We start from the raw sequence: 20,530 nt of genomic DNA, 5'->3' as shown, positions 1-20,530 counted from the left end.
ACGCGCATGCGCGTGAAAGAGTGCGGAATTCTCCCTAAGGCACAGAGGTGCCTCAGGGAGATAAGTTTTAAGTTTGAAAAATTTTAATAAAGAAAAAAAATTTTTAAGACATGTCCCCTCATGTGACAGTGTCACATGAGCTGGGACATGTCAATGAACTTTAATGAAAAACTTTATTTAATTTATAAACCCTTCATGAAACCTCATCCCACCTGTGGATAAGGTTCCATGAAAAATGTGAAGGCCGCCTGGGCTCTTCGCCTGCCCGCCAACCTTAAGGTTGGACAGGCAGCTTTCTCAATAGGGTTAATTAGTTAATTGATGGCCTTAATAGGCCTTTGACAGACTGGCGGGCACGCAGCTGACTTGGCTGCGCACCCACCGAACTGAAAATCTAAATGACGTGGGGTGACGTTGGGATGCACGCCCGATGTCACTCCGCGTCATTTTACGCCTTAGCGAGTGGGCCCCACCCCCACTCGTTGAGCCGAAAATTCTCCCCTAAGAAATTATCCCAAAAACATTCTATGAATTTGTCGCCTGTGCTACCTTTGCCCATCTGGTTGTTCCAGTCTATATGTACATTAAAAATTCCAATGATAATCTCCATACCCACCTGACAAGCTCCCGTCATCTCTTCTTTGATACCCTGTCCTACTGCATGATTGCTGTTAGGGGACCTGTGCACCACTCCCACAAGCGACTTCTTGCCTTAGTCATTCCTCATCTCTACCCAAACCCCTTCCATATCCTGGTTTCTTAAACTTAGGCCATTATTCTCTATTGTGTTAATGTCATCCTTAATTAACAGAGCTACCCCTCCACCTTTTCCTAACTTCCTATTGTTCCTAAAAGTCACATACCCTTCAATGTTCAGGTCCCAATCAATCCCATCCTGTAGTCATGTCTCTATAATGGCTATTAGATTGTATTTATTTATCTCTACTTGCATTATCAGTTCATCTGTTTTGTTTTGAATGCTACATGTATTCAGATACAGAACCTTAAGTTTTGTCCTTTTATTATTTTTGTAACCTCTAGCCCTATCTATTGGTTTACTCTTAGACTTATACTCTCTGTCCCTTCCTGTCATGGCCTGTTTGTGATTTCCCAAATTAATACCTTGCTCTCTTACCTTGTCTTTCCTCTTTAATGTACCACATCTTCTCACATTTGACTCCTTGCCCCCACGATTTAGTTTAAAACCTTTTTTACTTCCCTAGTTATGCAATTCGCAAGGACACTCGTCCCAGCATGTTTCAGGGGTAGACCGTCCCAACGGTACAGCCCCCACTTTTCTCACTACTGGTGCCAGTGCCCCACGAACTGGAACCCATTTCTCTGACACAAGTTTTTGAGCCATGTATTCATCTCTCTAATCTTATTCGCCCAATGCCAATTTGCACATGGTTTAGGTAATAATCCAGAGATTATTACCTTTCAGGTTCTGCTTCCTAATTTGATACCTAGCTCCTCTTGGTGACTGTGCAGAACCTCTTTCCTTGTCCTACCTATGTCGTTGGCATCTGCATGGACCATGACAACTGGATCCTCCCCCTCCCACTGAAAGTTCCTCTCCAGCCCTGAGCAGATGCCCCGAACCCTGGCACCAGGCAGGCAACACAGCCTTCTGTACTCTCGCTGAACAGTGTCAATCCCCTCACTATAATGTCCCCTACTACCACTTCATTCCTGTTTGCTCCCCTGGCTTGAACGTTTTCCTGTACCATGGCCAGCCTGCTGATCCACCTTGTAGACCTCGCTTTCGTCCACACAGGTTACAAACACTTCAAACCTGTTTGACAATTGCAAAGTCTGAGGCCCCTCCACAATTGTCTGCTCGGTCCCTTTACCTGCCTCATTCACAGTCACATCCTCCTGTCCCTCGCTGCTGACCAAAACAGATAAACCTATTCTAAGAGGTGTGACCGTCTTCTGGAACAAAGTGTCCAGGTATTTCTCACCCTCCCTTATGTTGCGCAGTGTCTGCAGTTTGGATCAGATCAATAATCCTGATCTGGAATTTCTCTGGCTGCTTACACTTTCTGCCGATGTGTTTGTCCTGGATCGCCTTGGTGTCCAAACGCTCCCACATTCCATAGCTGCAAAATAAATAACAATGGCAGGACAAGGTTATGTTATTTAGTTAATTTAATTTAATTTAATTTAATTTAATTACGTTCTTAATTAACTTCGAGTAATTCCTGGGTACGCTGCAATTTACTGTACTTATTAAATGCTAGTCCCACTGACAACTAAAAGTTACATGTTTCTTTACTACAGAGATATGTGTTTTAGGTGTTTACTTTAATTATTTTATTTTAATTTTAAAATGTTAGTTCTATTTTGTTTATAGATCTACCTTAACTCCTGTGTCCTAAGCTGGCGATTAGCACACTGTCCCTAACGTTAAGCACTTACCAGCCAATCAACTTACAAAAGTACAGTGCCTATACAATTTTAAACCCTGGTTGAACGGAATAAATATTAACCACTGACTAGATACTCACCAAATACTCACCAGACAGCTAGTTTCTTCTCCAGCCAATCAAATTGCTCCTTTGCTCCAATGTCACTATTTGTTTTCTCGCACTGACTCTCCGAAAAGTGCTGACTTGCACAAGGAGGCTGTCAATGCTATATATGAGTATTCAAACAATTTACACATCAGACAGAATTCATGAATAGATTTACAAAAGAGCACCATTGGTTTGAGTTTTTGCAATAATGTGGTCGTGATGGAGTGCAAAAGAACATCGGTGGAATTTTCCATGCCCGCTAGTGTCAGGCGTGTTCAGCAGTGTGAGTGGACAATATGGAGAGACGGCTAAAAATCGGTTTCACGATCTTGCGAAGCCGTTTGTGATAATCTGCTCAGCCCATCGATGGCGGGCCGCATTTCCCGCCATCGGACGTCGGGAACCCCATTGTAATATATCTGCATATCATTATAAGGCCAGCCTGCCGGAATCATTCCCCCCACGCTGGATCATCCACCCACATCAGCGGGAAAACACGCCGGTGCAAAACATGTCTTGGCAAGTGTGACGTGCAGAAGTCGGGACTTACCACCAGGGCCTTGCTCACATTGCGGACATCCAAGGAGCAGAAGATGCTGGAGCCCGACAGCAATGGAACACTGGAGGAATGTCCATGACATGCTGGATGGACTCTCGTGGACATGGCTCTGCTGCGAAGCAGTGCACAGAAATTGGAAAATCACCATTGAAGGTCTACTCACAATGGATGATGATCAGGCGGGGGGGAAAGAGGAAGGTCCAGCTGTATTTGGGAGAGGAAGATGTACTGGGGGGTGGGAGAGGGAGGTCTAGGATCAACTGGGAGTGGAAGAGGTGTTGGGGTGTGAGGTTGGGGGGGTGGGCAATGAAGGTTTCAGGGTGAGGGGGTTGGGAGGGGGAAACAAAGGTGTCAGGGTGGGGGAGGTTAGGGCGGGGGGAACAAAGGTGTCAGGGGTTGCGGTTGGGAGGGGAAGAACGAAGGTGGTGGTGGGGGGAAGGTCAGGGAGGAGAGAATATGTGCACGTTCAACTGCACATCCCTGAAAGAACAGAGTTGTAGCTGGTAGGTCACAGAGGGGAGGTGGAAGGTGATGACAGAGGGGTCAACAGTGATGGGGAAAGGAAATGGATGACTGGGGGAGGAGAAAGGATGAGGGATGGAATGAAATACTGTATCACCACCATGCTGTCTAAATTGAAAATGAAATGAGAGTTGTGGTGAGTGAGATCAGGTGCTGCATTGTGAACAGTGGGTGGGCGGAGATGCAGGTCAGTTCAGATGGACAACTGAAAGCAAACCTCAGCAGGCAACACTGAAAATGCTTAGGACATTTGAGGTGAATGTGATATGGGAAAGATCCAGGTGCAGGGGAAAGCGCTTGCACGAGGCTCCGAAAGGCCCTGCCAAACACACACTTCCTCCTCCAGAATCACTTGGCCGGCTGCTCCCTCTGCGGTGACAGAGGACAAGGTTAAGGGGCTCAGAGGCAAAGGGGACTTGGAGGACAGCCTCTGAGATTCCTGAGTGGATGTCCCAGGGGTGTCCAGTTGCTGCTTCCTCCTCCCTTTGGGTGCCCAAGAGCCCGGCCTGACTCCTTGAGGGGAAGGAGCACCTGAAGGGACATTGAGATGCCCCATTTCCCTCTCACGTTGTCACTGCAGGGACTCACCCATGGCTCCTGCGATGGAGTGCAGGTCTGCACACATCTCCACGTCTGCTGAACCAGGTTTTCCATGGCATCTGCTGTCCTTCCCATGGAGTCCTCCATATGTGCACATGTGTGCACCACTTCATCAGAGAGCAGACAGACGCACTCCTCTGACTTGCATGCTACTCTGTTGAAGGCTTCCAACAGCTCTGCATGATGTTCCCCCACCTTCTGCTGACTCTCCTGGATGAGTTGGAAGGCCAAATCCAGAGGTTAATCATCTGACTCTGACCTCACAGATGCCTCTTCCTCAGCAGTCCTGTGAGGCTCGGCCTCACCTGCCTCCTTCTGCTGCGGATACACGTCTGTGAGGTGACCACCAGATTGTGAACCTGAGACTGCTCTAGACCTAGGTCCCACCCGAGATGTATGTCTCTGCGCTGGTGCAGGGTGTGAGTAAGCACTGTGATAGGTCTTTCAGGCTGCTTATTTCAAGCTCTTCAAAGGAGGAGGTATCCTCTTGGCTGGAGGTGAGGACGTGGATGGAGCTGAGGGACTGGCTGGTTGAGGGTATCGGTTGCTTGCAGAGCTCCCTGTGAACCAAAGTAGAGATAATTAGTACATGAAAGCACGGTCAAAAGCAGGATTTTCGCTGATGGAGGGATGTGGTGCCGGATCCTCATGAGGATGTTCACCACCAACCTCACCGCCACCACAGGCATGGTCCACGTCCTCACCATTCATCGCACAATCCTCAAAGTGAGTGAGGGGCCTAATGCGGGTTAGTCCACCCCCTGGTCTGGGACCTCTCCCTGCTAATGTGAGCTAGCTTCTCCTGCAGAAAAACAGATGGAGAGAGTGTGAGCAGGACACATGGCACTGCGTGGAATATTTGTGTGGAGAGCAGAGCCATGGACGGGATGAAGACATGAGCTCAAGGTGATATGAGCCTGATGGAGATGTGAGGGTGTGTGTGAGAGTTAGTAGTGTTGTCCCTTGAGGTGTGAAATCCCCATGGATGTGTGATAGGTTTGTGAGTGTGTGAGTTGAGAGTGATGAGAACAGTGACTTATCCTGGTGGAACAAATGAGACCATTCATTCCTGTTGTGGCACTGGGTGGCTGTCCTCTTTTGCAGGACATTGGCATTGATCACCGCTGCCTTGCCTCCCATGCTGGATTGTTTTTGCTGCTGCCCACCGTACTATGGGTAGAGGACATCACGGCGGGCCTCCACGGCGCCGCAAAGGTACTCAAGGGATACGACTAAAATGAAGGGCTGCAGTATTTTTGCTATTCGGCACTATCCTGGCTTCTGTGCAGCAGTCCTGGTCTGGAAGCACTGAGAAGTGTGCGCACGGCTACACTTTAAATATGGTGCCCAGCATGGTGAAGCAGCGAGGTTAGGATCAGCTAAGAAAAGGTGGATGCTTCAGGAGTACAAACAGATGAACACATTGCAGCTTGATCATGCAATGCTGCCATCCAGTTATATGCGTTTCAGAGAGAGCTCTGGCATAGCGTTATAACATGGCAGATGATGTGTACCAGGCGGATTGAATCCATGAGGGAAACTTGATCACGCGGTCACAACTATTTTGCAATTTGTATTTTATTTCGAGATGCGTGCCCTGAATTCAGAAGTAATAAAACTACCATGACTTCAGAAATTTTTAGAAAACTAAATTAAACATTTATTAACAAAAAAATTTTCAAACACATACATAGGTCTACAAATTACTACTATAATAATTCCTAAATTAATTAATCTGGCTCCCAGTTACACTTCTGTTAAGGCAACAGTAAAAGCAAATAGATTTAAACAAACCCAGGCAAAGCAACACAAGACCTGGACAGTGAGTTTCAAAGTGAATTTCCTCAGCTTCAGTTCCTGTAGACAACAATTTGATGCACAGAGGCAGGAGACATTTCACACTCGTGAGATCTTAGAATGCCTTCTCCTCTTACACATAGCCTCATCTCCTTTATGCATGCTTCTCCCTTTTTAATGCAATTCCATTGTTCTGATGTGTCTTTGGAACTTTACCTTTCTCATAATATAAATCCTTTATAGTGTTCATATTATGACTAACCTTTGGAAAAAATAAACACACTGTTTGGCTTAGCTTCTCCTGGCTAAGTATAACATCCTTCCACCTCTTTGAAATTCAAACTAACCTAATTTATCTTTAAATGCAAAATTTCCTCACACCTCACGTTCTAAGACTTCAGCCACGTTTGCGTATTTAGCATTTCAAACCTAGTTTCTTTTTAATAACTCTAAGCCTCCCGACCAGCTGTCTCCAATTCAATTAAATCACACACAGACACACACATGGACAGGAAACTATCCAAACCCCACTATTAACCCACTTTTACAATAGATCAGAATAATATAATGAAAATTATATTTTCATGACGCATAGAGACGGCTACTACAGTTGGAATACTATCAACAGTGCTTCCACTGGTGTTGAGGCGTTGTGATTGAAAATCTAAAGGTGTAATTAAGGTTAACTTTGACTCAGAAACACAATTGAGACTCCTGTCATTGACCTTGAAATAGTACACCCACATTGACTCACAGAGAATGATCACCTTCAGGACCCAACAGCAATTACAGAGAGAAAGACATAATCAGATGGTGCCCGTCTAATCATTGCCAGTCCTTTGAGAGCACATGCATCTGGGAATGTGACTATATAGAAAATATAGCTGAAATATTGCAGGCTAATTGCAGCATGCATGCAGGACCACAGCTGGCCTTTGGAATCATCTAAAAGTGCACAAGAAACTCCTAGCAAGCACCATAGCTACTCTATTTTCTAATGTTATTTTATTTGTTCATTCTATTTGTTCATTCATCCTACCCTCTCAAACAGCAAAAAAAAAATCACATGGTATACCTCAGGAAGACCTTTAAAAATGGCCCAGATGCAGAAGTTCTGTTCCATTTTCGGTAGATCCCATTTTTGCTGGCAGGGGGAAGGGGGCAGGGCATGAATTGCACAGCTGAGAAACGCGAACTCAGTAAGGCCATTTGATTTGACTACTGAGTACAAACACATTCAATTTTCTTTGCTCCAATGGCCTCGACCCACAGTATGGAAACCACAATTTTATGGAGGAGGTTTAAACACTTATGAAGGGCAAATTTGAGGTCTGTTTAATTACCACAATCTGAAGTGATTTAAATCCCCAGCCCTTAAAAATTAAAAAAAACAATCTACAGCTTTCACTTGAAGTGAACATACAGCTTTTTGGAGTGCATTGGTTGACAGACCTTCTGGTGTACCTTAGGATAGAAACATTAACCATCTGTTCTTGCAATTTCAATAAATTTCATTCTTTAGATTTCCCAAAGTTTGTTATTATAGCTGAACCCATTATGAATACTGCGCTGAACTGGTACAGAACTACGTTTCTGAGCAGGGGGCCAAGTTCACAGTTTGATCGACAGTCGAAAAAGTTATTAAAAGGTCTTTGATGTGATAAGTGAAATAGAATGTTTGTTTATACTTACAATAGAATGACCACTAGAGGGGATTTAACATTTTTATTAATGAGAGTTTTTCTCAAGTGAAGTGTGTTTGGGTAAGAGCTCTATTACATTTTTGAAGTTTATTTATTTTTTCGCATTTCAAAGCTATGGTTCCTGAGGTCTACCCATAATGGATACTGGGTGAGTGACTTGGGAGGATACATGGGGGCCTAGAGGCCACATAGGGAAAATGAGGGGGCACGGAGGGGACATGAGTAATATGAGGGACATGATGAATAAGGGGACACATGGGAGATACAAAGGGTCATGGGAGAAGTGAGGGGCATGGAGGGGATATGCATAATATGAGGAGGAATGGAGGGGGCATGGGAGAGAAGGAAGGGTCATGGGGGTTGGATGGAGGTGAGGGGGTGTAAGATGTAAGAGCTGGAGGCATAACAACCTTTACTACAACTGGGTCAAGTCCCAGAAAACCAATGTAGGCCTTCTAACCAGCCTGCCTTGGTACCTGCATGCCTCCATGGTCAACTCCAAACTGCATCCGACTCCATCTCACCCCCATGGAGCGAAAATATGATGGGCAGGGGCCCTTTTAAAGGAGGCAAGCCTGCTGAGTTGGGAAGCTTCCTGACTTAACCTTCACAACTTCTCATGAAAACTCAGCCCATTAATTCTGATTCTCTCTCCAGATTTGCTAATATTCCCGGCGTTCTCTGCTTTTAATGAACAACCAAGTATGAAGATGCCTTTTTCAGAAAGCTGCATCTCACAATTGCTGAATGTGTAATAGACTGTTTAGGACAACTATTCAGCCTTACTCTGTTCTTGTTTATATTTTGTGATGAAATATTACATGCAGAATGTGCACGCCACACACTTAGTGAATGATATTTAATGGAGATGACAGGGATCTCGACCATTGGCTAGAGAGTCTGTAAAAGCTCCTCATCGCCTCTTTTTGGGAAGGCCTGCCGAATTAAGTGCTAATCAGATGTTTAACTGGGCTGTGACATGACTTTCCTGGGATCAAGGACACCAAGCAGGGCGGAATCCCATCCCATCGGAGAGAAGTTTTCATTGAATTCTCCTGTCTCTCCAGTGTTGTTGATCCAGCTCCTCCAATCATAGGTTCCCTCCCTCCCACCCATGCTTTCCATTTAATCATAGATTCTGTCTTTGGAAAAGCAGCAAGATTGGGAGGGAGGGAACCTTTGATTGGAGGAGCTGGAGCAGTGAGCATGGGAGAGACCGAATGTGAGATTAGAGAAGCAGCTCCTCACAGATTCTGTCTCGCCCATGCTCACTGCTCCTCCAATCAAACTCTGCTGTCCCGCTCTGGGCAAGACATCTGCAATATAAGCAGAAAATGCTGAAAAAACTCAGCACGTGTGGCAGCATCTGTGGAGAGAGAGACAGAGTTAACGTTTCGAGTCCGTATGACTCTTCAGAGCTAAAGAGAAGTAGAAATGTGATGGATGTTATACTATTTAAGAGGGGATGGAGCAGTTGGACCAAAATAAAATGTCAGGGATAAACAGGAGCTCAGGAGAGATTGACAAAGATGTCATGGACACAAGACAAAGGGAGCGTTAATGGTAGTGTTGAGGTGCTGATAGTGGCATAAAGGTAAGGTAACAAGTGACAAATGGCCCTGTGGAGGGGGGGCGGGGAGGTGGGGGGTAGTTGGGGTGGGGGGGCGGGGGTGGTGGGTCTGGGTGAAAAGAATAAAAGAATGTTTTTATAAAACAAAAATAAAAATAATTTAAAAATTTAAAATTGTATTAAAAAGGAGGTAAAGCTGAGAGAGTTTATGATCTGAAGTTGTTGAACTCAATGTTAAGTCCGGAAGGCTGTAAAGTGCCTAATCAGAAGATAAGGTGCTGTTCCTCCAGTTTGCGTTGAGCTTCACTGGAACATTGCAGCAGGCCAAGGACGGACATGTGAGCATGAGGGCAGGGTGATGTGTTGAAATGGCAAGCGACAGGAAGGTCTGGGTCATGCTTGGGGACTGATCGAAGGTGTTCCGCAAAGCAGTCATCCAGTCTGTGTTTAGTCTCCCCAATGTTCGATTCATGTCCCGCACCTCTGCCCTTACCCCCTCCCCTCCCTCCCAGAACCATGATAGGGTCACCCTTGTCTTCACTTTTCACCCCACCATCCTCCACATTCAAAGGATTATCTTCCACCAGTTCCGCCAACTCTAGCATGATGCCACCACCAAAGACATCTTCCCCTCACCCCCCATCCTTGTTGGCCTTCCATAGAGACCATTCCCTCTGTGACACCCTGGCCCACTCCTCCATCACCCCCAACTCCATTCCCTTCCCATGGCACCTTCCCATGCATTCGCAAAAGGTGCAACACCTGCCCCTTTACCTCCTCCCTCCTCATGCCCAGCGCCCCAAAACACTCCTTTCAGGAGAAACAGCACTTCACTTGCACCTCCTTCAATTTGGTCTACTGCATTCACTGCTCCCAATACTGTCTCCTCTGCATTGGGGTGACTAAACACAAACTGGATGACCGCTTTGCGGAACACCTTCGTTCAGTCTGCAAGCATGATCCAGAACTTTCTGTCACTTTCCTTTTCAACGCACTATCTTGTTTTCAAACCCACATGTCCATCCTTGCCCTGCTGCAATATTTCAGTGAAGCACATCACAAACTGGAGGAACAGCACCTCACTTTCTGAATAGGCATTTCACAGCCTTTGGTCTTAACATTAACAACTTCAGACCATGAACACCCGCTTCCATCTTTACCCCTTTTTAAATCCTTTTTAAAAAATATTTTATTTATTTATTCATTTTTAAAATATATATATTTTTATCTCCCCTCCACTCCCCCCGCCCCGCTCCACAGGGCCATCTGTCACTTGTTTCTATGTTGTGCTTTCACAGCCCCTTGTTCTGCTGTTAACATGTTCTGCTATCTTACCTTTATGCCGCTATTAGCACCTTCTTTAGTCTTTAACACAACCATTAACAGTATCTTTGTCTTGTGTCCATGACATCTTTGTCAATCTCTCCTGAGTACCCACTGATCCCTGACCTTCTATTTTGTTCCACATGCTCCACACCCTCTTCAACAGTATAAAATCCATCACATTTCTACTCTTCTTTAGTTCTGAAGAAGTGTCATACGGACTCGAAATGTTAACTCTGTTTCTCTCTCCACAGATGCTGCCAGATCACCTGAGTTTTTCCAGCATTTCTTATTCTTATTTCATATTTCCAGCATCTGCAGTACTTTACTTTTATCACCTGTACTTCTTTAGCCCCTAAACCATGGGGGAGCCATAATGTAAGAAATATTGTATGGGATTGACCTTTCTTGAGTTTTTTGCCCCCATCTCTTTTTCACAGGCTATTTGCAATATTTCGAGGGAGAATTCACCCTCCACCCCCGTTTATTTTGAACCCTGCCCTAATTGCCCTTGAAAAGATGGGGATAAGCTATATTCTTGCAATACTGCAGTCTGTATGGTAAAGGTGCTGCTAGATAGGGAGGTCCAGGATTTTGACCCAGTGACGAAAGAATATACATATATTGCTAAGTCAGGATGGTGTGTGACTTAGAGAGTGGAACTTGGAGATGGTAGTGTTCCCATGTGCCTGCTGCTCTTGTCCTTCTAGACAGTAGAGCTCGTGGATTTGGGAGGCACTGTCAAAGAAGCCTTAAAGAGTTGATGCAGCGAATCATGAAAATAGTGTACACTGCTGGCACAGTGTGTCAGTGGTGGAGGAATTGAATGTTTTGAGGTAGTGAATCGGCTGCCAAACAAGCGGGCTGCTTTATCCTGGATGTTATTGTGTGTTATTGGAGCTGCACTCATCCAGACAAATGGATAGTATTCCATCACACTCCCTTGTAGATGGTGGAAAGACTTTAGGAATCAGGAGGTGAATCACCTAGGAACATAGGAAAAAGGAGCAGGAGTAAGTCATTCAGCCCCTTGAGCCATCTCTACCATTCAACTAGATCATGGATCATACCTCAATGCCATTTTCCTGCACTACCCACTTGATCTTTAATAGCTGAAATCTGTCAATCCCTGCCTTGAATATGCTCAATGACTGAGCCTCCACAGACCTCTGGAGTAGAGAATCCTGAAGTTTCACCACCCTCTGAGTAAAGAAATTCCTCTTCATCAGTCCTAAATGGCCTTACCTCTTTTCTGAGCCTGTGTTTCCTGGTTCTAGACTGTGCCCCCATGCAGGGGAAAAATCCTTCCTGAATCTATGAGATCCCCTCTCATACTTCTAAACTCTAGAGAATATAGGCCCAGTCTCCTCAATCTCTCCTCATAGAGCAATCCACCATCCCAGGGATCAGTCTAGGAAGCCTTAGTTGCGCTCTCTATATGGCAAGTATATCCAGATAAGGAGACCAAAACTATACACAGTGCTCCAAGTGGAGTCTCACCAAGGCTCTATACAATTGCAGCAAGATTTCTTTACTCCAGTACTCAAATCCTCTTGCAATAAAAGCCAACGTACCATTTGCCTTCCTAATTATTTGCTTGTTCATAGGAACGCAAGGGGAGGCCATTCAGCCAATTAAGCCTGTTCCGCCATTCAATCTGATCATGGCAGATCATCCACTTCCATGCATCCCTTAATGTCATTGTCAGATTTCTAAATACCAATCTCTGTTTTAAACATACTCCATTACTCAGCTTCTACAGCCCTTTGGCGTAGAGAATTCCAAAGATTCGCAACCTTCTGAGTAAAGAAATTTCTCTTCATCTCGGTCTTAAGTGACACCCCCATTTTTATGAAATCGTGTCCCCTGGTTCTAGACTCCCCAACCAAGGGAAATATCTTACCTGCATCTACCCTGTCTATCCCTTAAAATCTACTAAATAGTTAAATAAGATCACCTCTCATTCGATGAAACTTTAGAAATTACAGGCCCAGTTTCCCCAATCTCTCTTCACATGACAGTCCTGCCATCCCGGGAACAAACCTGGTGAACCTTCGTTGCCCTCCCTCTTTGGCAATAATATCCTTCCAAAGTAAGGGGAGCAAAACTGCACACAGTACTCCAGGTGTGGCCTAATTAATGTTCTATACAATTGAAGCAAGACTTTGCTACTCCTGTACTCAAATCCTCTTGTGATAAAGGCTAACATACCATTAGCCTTCTTAATTGCTTGCTGCACATGCATGTTAGCTTTCAGCGACTTATTGACAAAGATATCTAAGTCGCTTAGTACATCTACATTTTCTAATCTCTCACCATCTAAGAAATACTCTGCACATCTGTTCCTCTTGTCAAAGTGGATAGCCTCACATTTTTCAACATTATATTCCATCTGCCATGTTCTTGCCCACTCATTAAGTTTGTCCATATCCCCTTGAAACTGCTTTCTATCATCCTCACAACACGCATTTCCACCTAGCTTTGTGTCATCCACGAACTTGGAAATATCACATTTGGTCCCTACATCCAAATCATTGATACATATTGTGCCCCACTAGTCACAGCCTGCCAACATGAGAATGACCCATTTATTCTTATTTGATTTTCATCCTGTTAACCAATTCTTAATCCATGCCAGTATATTACCTCCTAACCCATGTGCTTTAATTTTGCTAACCAACCTCCTGTGGGGGACACCATCAAAAGCCTTCTGAAAATTCAAGTGCACAATGTCCACCAACTCCCTTTTATCTATTCTGTTAGTAACATCCTCAAAAAACCCCAACAGGTTCATCAAACATGATTCCTATTCACAACTCCATGTTGACTTTGCCCAATCAGATCATTATTATCTAAGTGTCCATTTATCACATCCTTTATAACAGATTCCAGTGTTTCTCTACTTGTGATACAAGGCTAACAGGTCTCTAATTCCCAGTTTTCTCTTTCCCTCCCTTCTTAAACAGTGCAGTGACATTTGCTACCTTCCAATCTGCAGGAACTGTTCCAGAATCTACAGAACTTTGGAAGATGATCACCAAAGCATCCACTATCTCTATAGCTACTTCTTTCAATGTTCTGGGTTGTGGACTTAGCAACCTTCAGTCCCATTAATTTCTCCAATGCAACCTTCTTATTAATACAAATTTCCTTCAATTCCTCATATGCATTAGTCTCTTGGATCTCTAATTCTGGGAAATTTCTTGTATCTTCCTCATTAGGCCTGGTTAGGCCTCTTAATTGTCGGTGGATGCACTGGCACCCCTCGTGCGTGCCTGCTGAGTGAAATATCACGACAGTGCGCGATGACGTCGGGATGCTCACCCAACATCATCATGCACTATTTTACTCCCGTTCAGGTCGGGTGCGCATCCGCCTGACGATGGGAAAATTCTGTCCTGTATGTATCTGTGTATGTGAGCCTGTGTGGGATTTAGTTGAATTGGAGACAGCTGGTCTGGAGGCTTTGAGTTATCAACAAGAAGCTAGGTTTCAAATGCTAAATACGTAAACATGGCTGAAGTTTTAGAATGTGAGGAGTAAGGAACATTTGCATTGATAGATAAAGTCGGTTAGTTTGAATTTTAAAGCGATGGTAAGATGTTACACCTAGCCAGAAAAAGCTAAGCCAAACAGTATGTTTATTTTTCCCAAAGGTTGTACTATGAGTAATATGAGTTGTAATATGAGTACTATGAAAGATTTATATTATGAGAAAGGTAAAGTTCCAAAGACATATGGGAACAATGGAATTTACATTAAAAGGGAGAAACATGTATAAAGGAGATGAGGCTATGTGTAAAGGAGAAGGCATTCTAAGATCTAAAACAAGTGTGAAAAGCTTCCAGCCTCTGCGCATCAAGTTGCTGTCTACAGGAGCCGAAACTGAGAAAACTCACTTTGAAACTCACTGTCCAGGGTATCGTGTTGCTTTGCCTGGGTTTGTTTGAATCTATTCGTTTTTACAGTTGCTCTAATGGAGGTGTAACTGGGAGGCAGATTAATTAGGAGTTTTAGGAGTTTTTTTTATTCATTCATGGGATGTGAACTTTGCTGACCGGGCCAGCATTTATTGCCCATCCCTAGTTGACCTTGAGAAGGTGATGGTGAGCTGCCTTCTTGATCTGCTGCAGTCCATGTTGTGTGGGTACACCCACAGTGCTGTTAGGAAGAGAATTCCAGGATTTTGACCCAGCGACAGTGAAGGAACGGCGATATATTTCCAAGTCAGGATGATGAGTGATTTGGAGGGAAACTTCTAGTTGGTGGTTTTCCCATCTTTCTGCTGCCCTCAGGGAAATTGCTGCGCTCTTTTGCATGCATGCATGAAAGAGCGCAGGCCCTGACTCTCCCTCCTCCTCCCCCCACCTGCACAGGTAGCAATGAGCGCCACCAGCTGCGTGTTACGCTGGGCGGGTCTTAATTGGCCTGCCCACATAAAATGGTGGCGTGCAGCCAATTGTGGGCAGCGATTGGCTCCACACCTGCCCCCACCCGTTCCCACGCAGCCCGCCCGACATAGGTAAGATGCAGCCTTAAGTGTCCAGTTATCAGATCTTTGATATAGATTCTAGCATTTTCTCTACTACTGATGTCAGGCTAACAGGTCTGTAGTTCCCCATTTTTTCTCTCCTTCCTTTTTTAAATAGTTGGTTTACATTTTCTACCTTCCAATCTGCCTTCCAGAATTTATAGAATTTTGAAAGATGACCACCAATACACCCACTTTCTCTACAACCACTCCTTTCAACAGTCTAAGGTGAAGATCATCAGGGCCAGGGAATTTGTCAACTTGCAGTCCCATTAATTTCACCAGTACTACTTTATTACTGATACTAATTTCTTTTAGTTCCTCATTTTCGCTTGTCCCTTGGTTCTCTAGTATTCCTGGGAGGTTTTTTGTATCTTCCTCCATGAAGATAGGCATTAAGTATTAATTTAGTTTGTCTACCATTCTTTATTCCCCACTATAAATTTCATTGTCTCTGCCTGTAGTGGGCCCACATTTGTCTTTGTTAGTCTTTTCCTTTTTACATACCTATAGAAGCTGTTATGGTCCATTTTGTCTTTCTTTACGAGTTTTTTGGTCCAACTTTGCTGAATTCTAAAATGCTTCCAATCCTTAGGCTTTCTATTTATTGGTAACTTTATAAACCTCTTCCTTCAATCTAATACAATCTTCAACTTCTTTCGTTACCCATGGTTAGATCACTTTTCCTGCTGGTTTTTTGTACCTCAAAGGAATATATATTTGTTGTAAACCATGTATTATTTATTTAAATGCTAGCCATTGCCTGTCTACTGTCATAACTTTTAATGCAATTTTCCAATCTGCCACTTGCCCCTCATATCTTTATGGGGGTTTTCTTTGTTTAGATTTAAAACCCTAGTTTTGGATTGAACTACATCCCTTTCAAATTTACTGAGATTATTAATTAGCCCTTTCTCATTGGACAATACTAGACCTAAAAAGCCCATTTTCTAGTTGGTTCCTCAACTTACTGTTCTAGAAAACCATCTCATATACATTCCAAGAATTCGTCCTCCGCAGCATTAGTGCTAATTAGGTTTACCCAGTCTATAGGTATTATCCTTGTTACATGCACCTCTAATTTCCTTATTTATATGTGCCCTACTATTGTTTGGTGGCCTATAAACAATTCGTACCAGTGTTTAATGTCCCTTGCTACTTCATAGCTCCACCCAAACTGATTCTACATCTTGATTTTCCAATCTAAGGTCCTCTCTCATTAATGTACTCATCTCATCCTTTATTAACAGTGCTCCTTGTCCTTTTTGCCTATCCTTCCTAAATGTCAATTACCCTTGAGGTTCCCAGCCTTGGTCTCTTCTCCGTAATGGAAATTAGATCATATCTGTTTACTTCCATTTGTGCCAATTCATCTACCTTGTTGCGAACGCTGTGTGCTTTCAGATGGAGTGCCTTTAATTCTGTCCTTTTATTATTTTTGCAACCTCCAGCCTTATCTGCTGGCACACACATTCTGTCCCTTCTTGCCATATTCAGATTAACAATTCCCTTATTGCTACCTTGTTCTCATGCCTTGTACTCTCTTGAACCACATCACACTTTGCTATATTGAAGTTAATTTACCATTTATCCACCCACTCTGAAACCTTTTTCTGTCTTCCTGTATTTTAGTTGCCTTCCATATTAATACCAATTCACCCACCTACCCAACAATTTAGTATCATCTGCAAATTTTGACCCCATACCTTCAATTCCATGTGCTATTCATAACTATAAATGGACAAACTTTAGTAATTATTTCTAAATGAGGAAATATAGTTCATGGTGACATCATGCACATTTGTACAGTACATTCTCTCTCCATCATGTATAAGATCATTTGGATAACCTTGCTATTTTCACTTTTAATCCATTATTAACATCTGTGTGTGTAAGTACAAAGCTGTGACATATGTATCTCTTATAATTACAATTTTCTCTCATGCAAATATTACAATTAATTATGCTGACATTTATTATGATTTATTTAAGAGGTCACGTTTATGCTTTTGCCTTTCTACTTATCATTCAAGTCACCTTTTTCTGAGTCTCCTACGTATCCTCTGCCTAGCAGAGAAGTGTTGCTGCTGTCTGTCATGCGTTGCCATGTGAAATGACTTTGGCGTGCCAGGCAACTGCCTTACTCACCAATTATATGCCTGCATCACTCCAATGCTGTGCCAACTAGGGCCTCATAGGTAAAACAGCTTGTTTTCTGCTCGTGTTCATCCATCGTCTCCAACAATTGAACACTCGATAGCTAAATTTCTCAACATTATTACATTCGTACTGGTTGATTGGCTCATTGGCCATTTGAGAAGCATGAAAGGATCATTATTACGTATGGGTTATGACTGGATGCAAACGTTTCTTCGGTGCTAAAAAGATTGAATTCTCACAAAATGTACTTTTAAAAGCTAAGCCATTGTGACTCCTTTAGTGTTTTTTGGATATTTTCTCCCATTTTTAACAGGGTCAGACCTTTCTATAGTTTTGCTAAATAAATGATTAAGAGGTTAAATCAATGAATTTACCACTTTGCAGTAATATCTGATTCTTATTTTCCCATCTGCAGAACAGATTATATACCTTATGAAATAACACATCGACCAGAGCCTTTTCACCATGAGTACAGACCAAAATCTGGTGAGATGGATCATCATACAACCTATAAGACAGACTTCAGCCCTCACAAAATTAAGCCTGTAGCAAGTATGCGTCCTCCACCAACAAAGCCTGGGAAAGGAGCGAAAGTAGTCACTGTACCAACGTACAAAGGTAATTTATAAAATTATTAAAAATGTTTTGTTAAATTTCTAATCTCAGTCTTCATAAAGCCTGCACATTGGAACTGCAATAAGTAATGGGATGTCTTTACACATTTGAGTATGCAAATAGTCGTTTGGTAGTACAGAACTTGAGTATTGCTGAAAAAGACATGTTGAAATGACAAAAAGCTTTGACAATGTGTGTCTTTTTTCAGCAATACACAAATGAGTGTGATAATGCAATGGCTTTGATACTGGCTAGCAACCTAAAAATGGCGGCTTCAAATACTCACATGGCTAGTTGTGAAAGTGAATTCATAACATCTGGTACTATGTGGCTGGCATCAAAAAATGACCATGAAGCTGTTATATTGACACAAAAACCAAATGGGTTCAAGGAAGGGAACTTACTACCTGTACCAGGTTTGACCTGTACATGACTCAATTTCTCACTATGTGGTTGACTTTTAATATCCTCTGGAGTGATGTAGCAAGCCAAGCAACTGTGGAAAGCAATTTACGGCAGTGGGGATGAGCAGGAACCAGCCCCATCCAAGAGAACAAATTAAAAATAGATTGCAGCATTTCCCAAAGAGAATTCAATTAAACCCTTATTCACAATCTCTTGAAGTTTCAAATCTTGGAGTTTGAAGTGCCCATGGGAGTGATATGAACAGTTTCCACAACTACTAGAATCTTGTTCTGTTGCAGGTTGCAGTTGAGAAAATCTTTGTTGTTACAATAGTAGCCTGGGGATACAATTTGACTATTATAGTCTTTCAAAGCAGCTAATCTTCAAAATGGTACCAAGTGATGCATCAGCATCACCCACATTCCTGTAAATTCTCTTTAAAAGTAACCTGATTGAGGTCTACATCCTTCTGAGGAGAGGAATCTTTCAAGAATATTCACCTTGGCCATTTAAAGCGTCTTACTCCCATTGCTACTAAAGTTAAGCCCTGAATGGTAGTGGCAAATTCACTCTCAAAAGCAGGACAGCTGTGAGACAAAGATCATTTTCACTGTATCTTTAAATCATGTTACATGCACTGTACAACATATAACACCTGTTCGACATGATATCATGTACCTTTTCAAATGTGGGATTGTTTGAACTTAAACATTTATGTATTATTTACATTCAGACTGTTCCATGTGAATGTAAAGTAGATAATTCTTCAACATTGTGATTAATTAATATAGACATATCCCTGCCTCCCATTTTCTTCAATGCTGGTGCAAAAACTATTGGGATGTGATATGGTAATTAACACTTCAATTTTGCTCAGACTTTTGGAAAATAGCAATAAGTACCATATCCATTTGTTTAGAAGTATTGCCCTAAAAAATTAATGAAGCCATAAGCTAATATGCTAGCACTTTTTTTTTAAAAAGATGATTACCGACTATGGGACATTCCCAAAAGAAAACCAAAAGTTCCGGAAGCTTACTGCCCTCCTAAAACACGGTTTGGAAATCCATCTACATTTCAAGATGACTTTGGTCCCAAGGGATATGCACTAAGGGAGAGTTTCAAACCACCCGATGTACAAAGGGTATCTGATGTCCCCTTTGATGGTCTAACAAATCACAAAATTGCTTATGTTCCTCATCCGCTGGGGGAACGGTATGTTAGACCACCAGATGAATACAAACCAAGTGATAAACCTTTTGACAGTATCACCACTCACCGGCATGATTACAGAGGGCTTCATGGAGATCCTACTAAAAGCTTCAAACCAGATCCTGGCAAGATAGGATCAGACGCGCCCTTTGATGGCAGCTCAGAATTCCGTGATCGTTTTCAGGCATGGCCTGTCACCTTGCCGTATGTCCACAAGCATCCAGATTATGTGCAACCAGATGGGCCAATGGATTTCAATAGCACTTCCCATCTTGATTATGTTGGGCATAAAGTCAAGCCACCTGCTCCATTTAAGCCTCCAGGTACAAGAAAGGTCGCTGCCCCCTTCCAAGGCAATACTACAATGAAAGATGACTTTAAGTCATGGGAAATAAAGAAGCCAGAGATAATCAGAAGGATTGAAGAATTGGGAATACCAGATGCAAAATTTGATGGTTTAACAACCTTTAAAGCCAATTATGTTGCTCATCCAATTAAGCTAACTCAGAGCTTCAAACCATCAAATATTCCTCTACATAGTTCAATACCATTTGATGCTGGAACCTTGTATCGTACTGAATATACACCAAAGAGGCTGGAAATCTGTCCTGCAAGCTATCCTACTCCACCAGGCTACATCTATGAAAGCACTGATTCACGTGGTCATAAATTCTTCCACAAGATGACCCCGTCAGAGGACAAGCTGGCGGTGTCGAATGAAATGCATCTTCCAAAAGAAGTAGCTGTAGCATCCTAGAATCTTCAGGTGCAACTTCTGATGTTAATTATGTTGTTTTCCTGAGACAGCACCAAACCATTTACTGATTGTGTAATACAAATTACAACTCCTTTGTCTTACTCTGAAAAAAACATTGACATTGATTTTTTTTCTCTCTCTAATCACAATTCGCTTGGCCCATTCTTATATTTAGCAACTTCATCAATGAAATAAGTATATCCTTAATAATATCAGAAGGAACATAATTTTACAATTTGAATTTAGGTGTTTACTTT

At 42.8% G+C, this 20,530-nt stretch overlaps 1 protein-coding gene across 1 annotated transcript in view; it reads left to right on the top strand.

Annotated features, from left to right (window-relative positions):
- The window catches only part of saxo2 (stabilizer of axonemal microtubules 2), a 36,247-nt gene extending 15,974 nt beyond the window's left edge, over window positions 1–20,273 (top strand). The window contains exons 3-4 of the mRNA XM_078529914.1: window positions 17,700–17,902; window positions 19,288–20,273. Of these exons, the coding sequence (XP_078386040.1) occupies window positions 17,700–17,902; window positions 19,288–20,273 (1,189 nt within the window). The remainder of the gene's footprint in view (window positions 1–17,699; window positions 17,903–19,287) is intronic.
- The last annotated feature ends 257 nt before the right edge of the window (window positions 20,274–20,530 follow it).

This window comes from Cetorhinus maximus, chromosome 26, assembly GCF_964194155.1.
Source record: "Cetorhinus maximus chromosome 26, sCetMax3.hap1.1, whole genome shotgun sequence".
NCBI lineage: Eukaryota > Metazoa > Chordata > Chondrichthyes > Lamniformes > Cetorhinidae > Cetorhinus > Cetorhinus maximus.
Note: the sequence above shows the minus strand (reverse complement) of the source record. Positions and strands in the feature narration are given on the sequence as shown.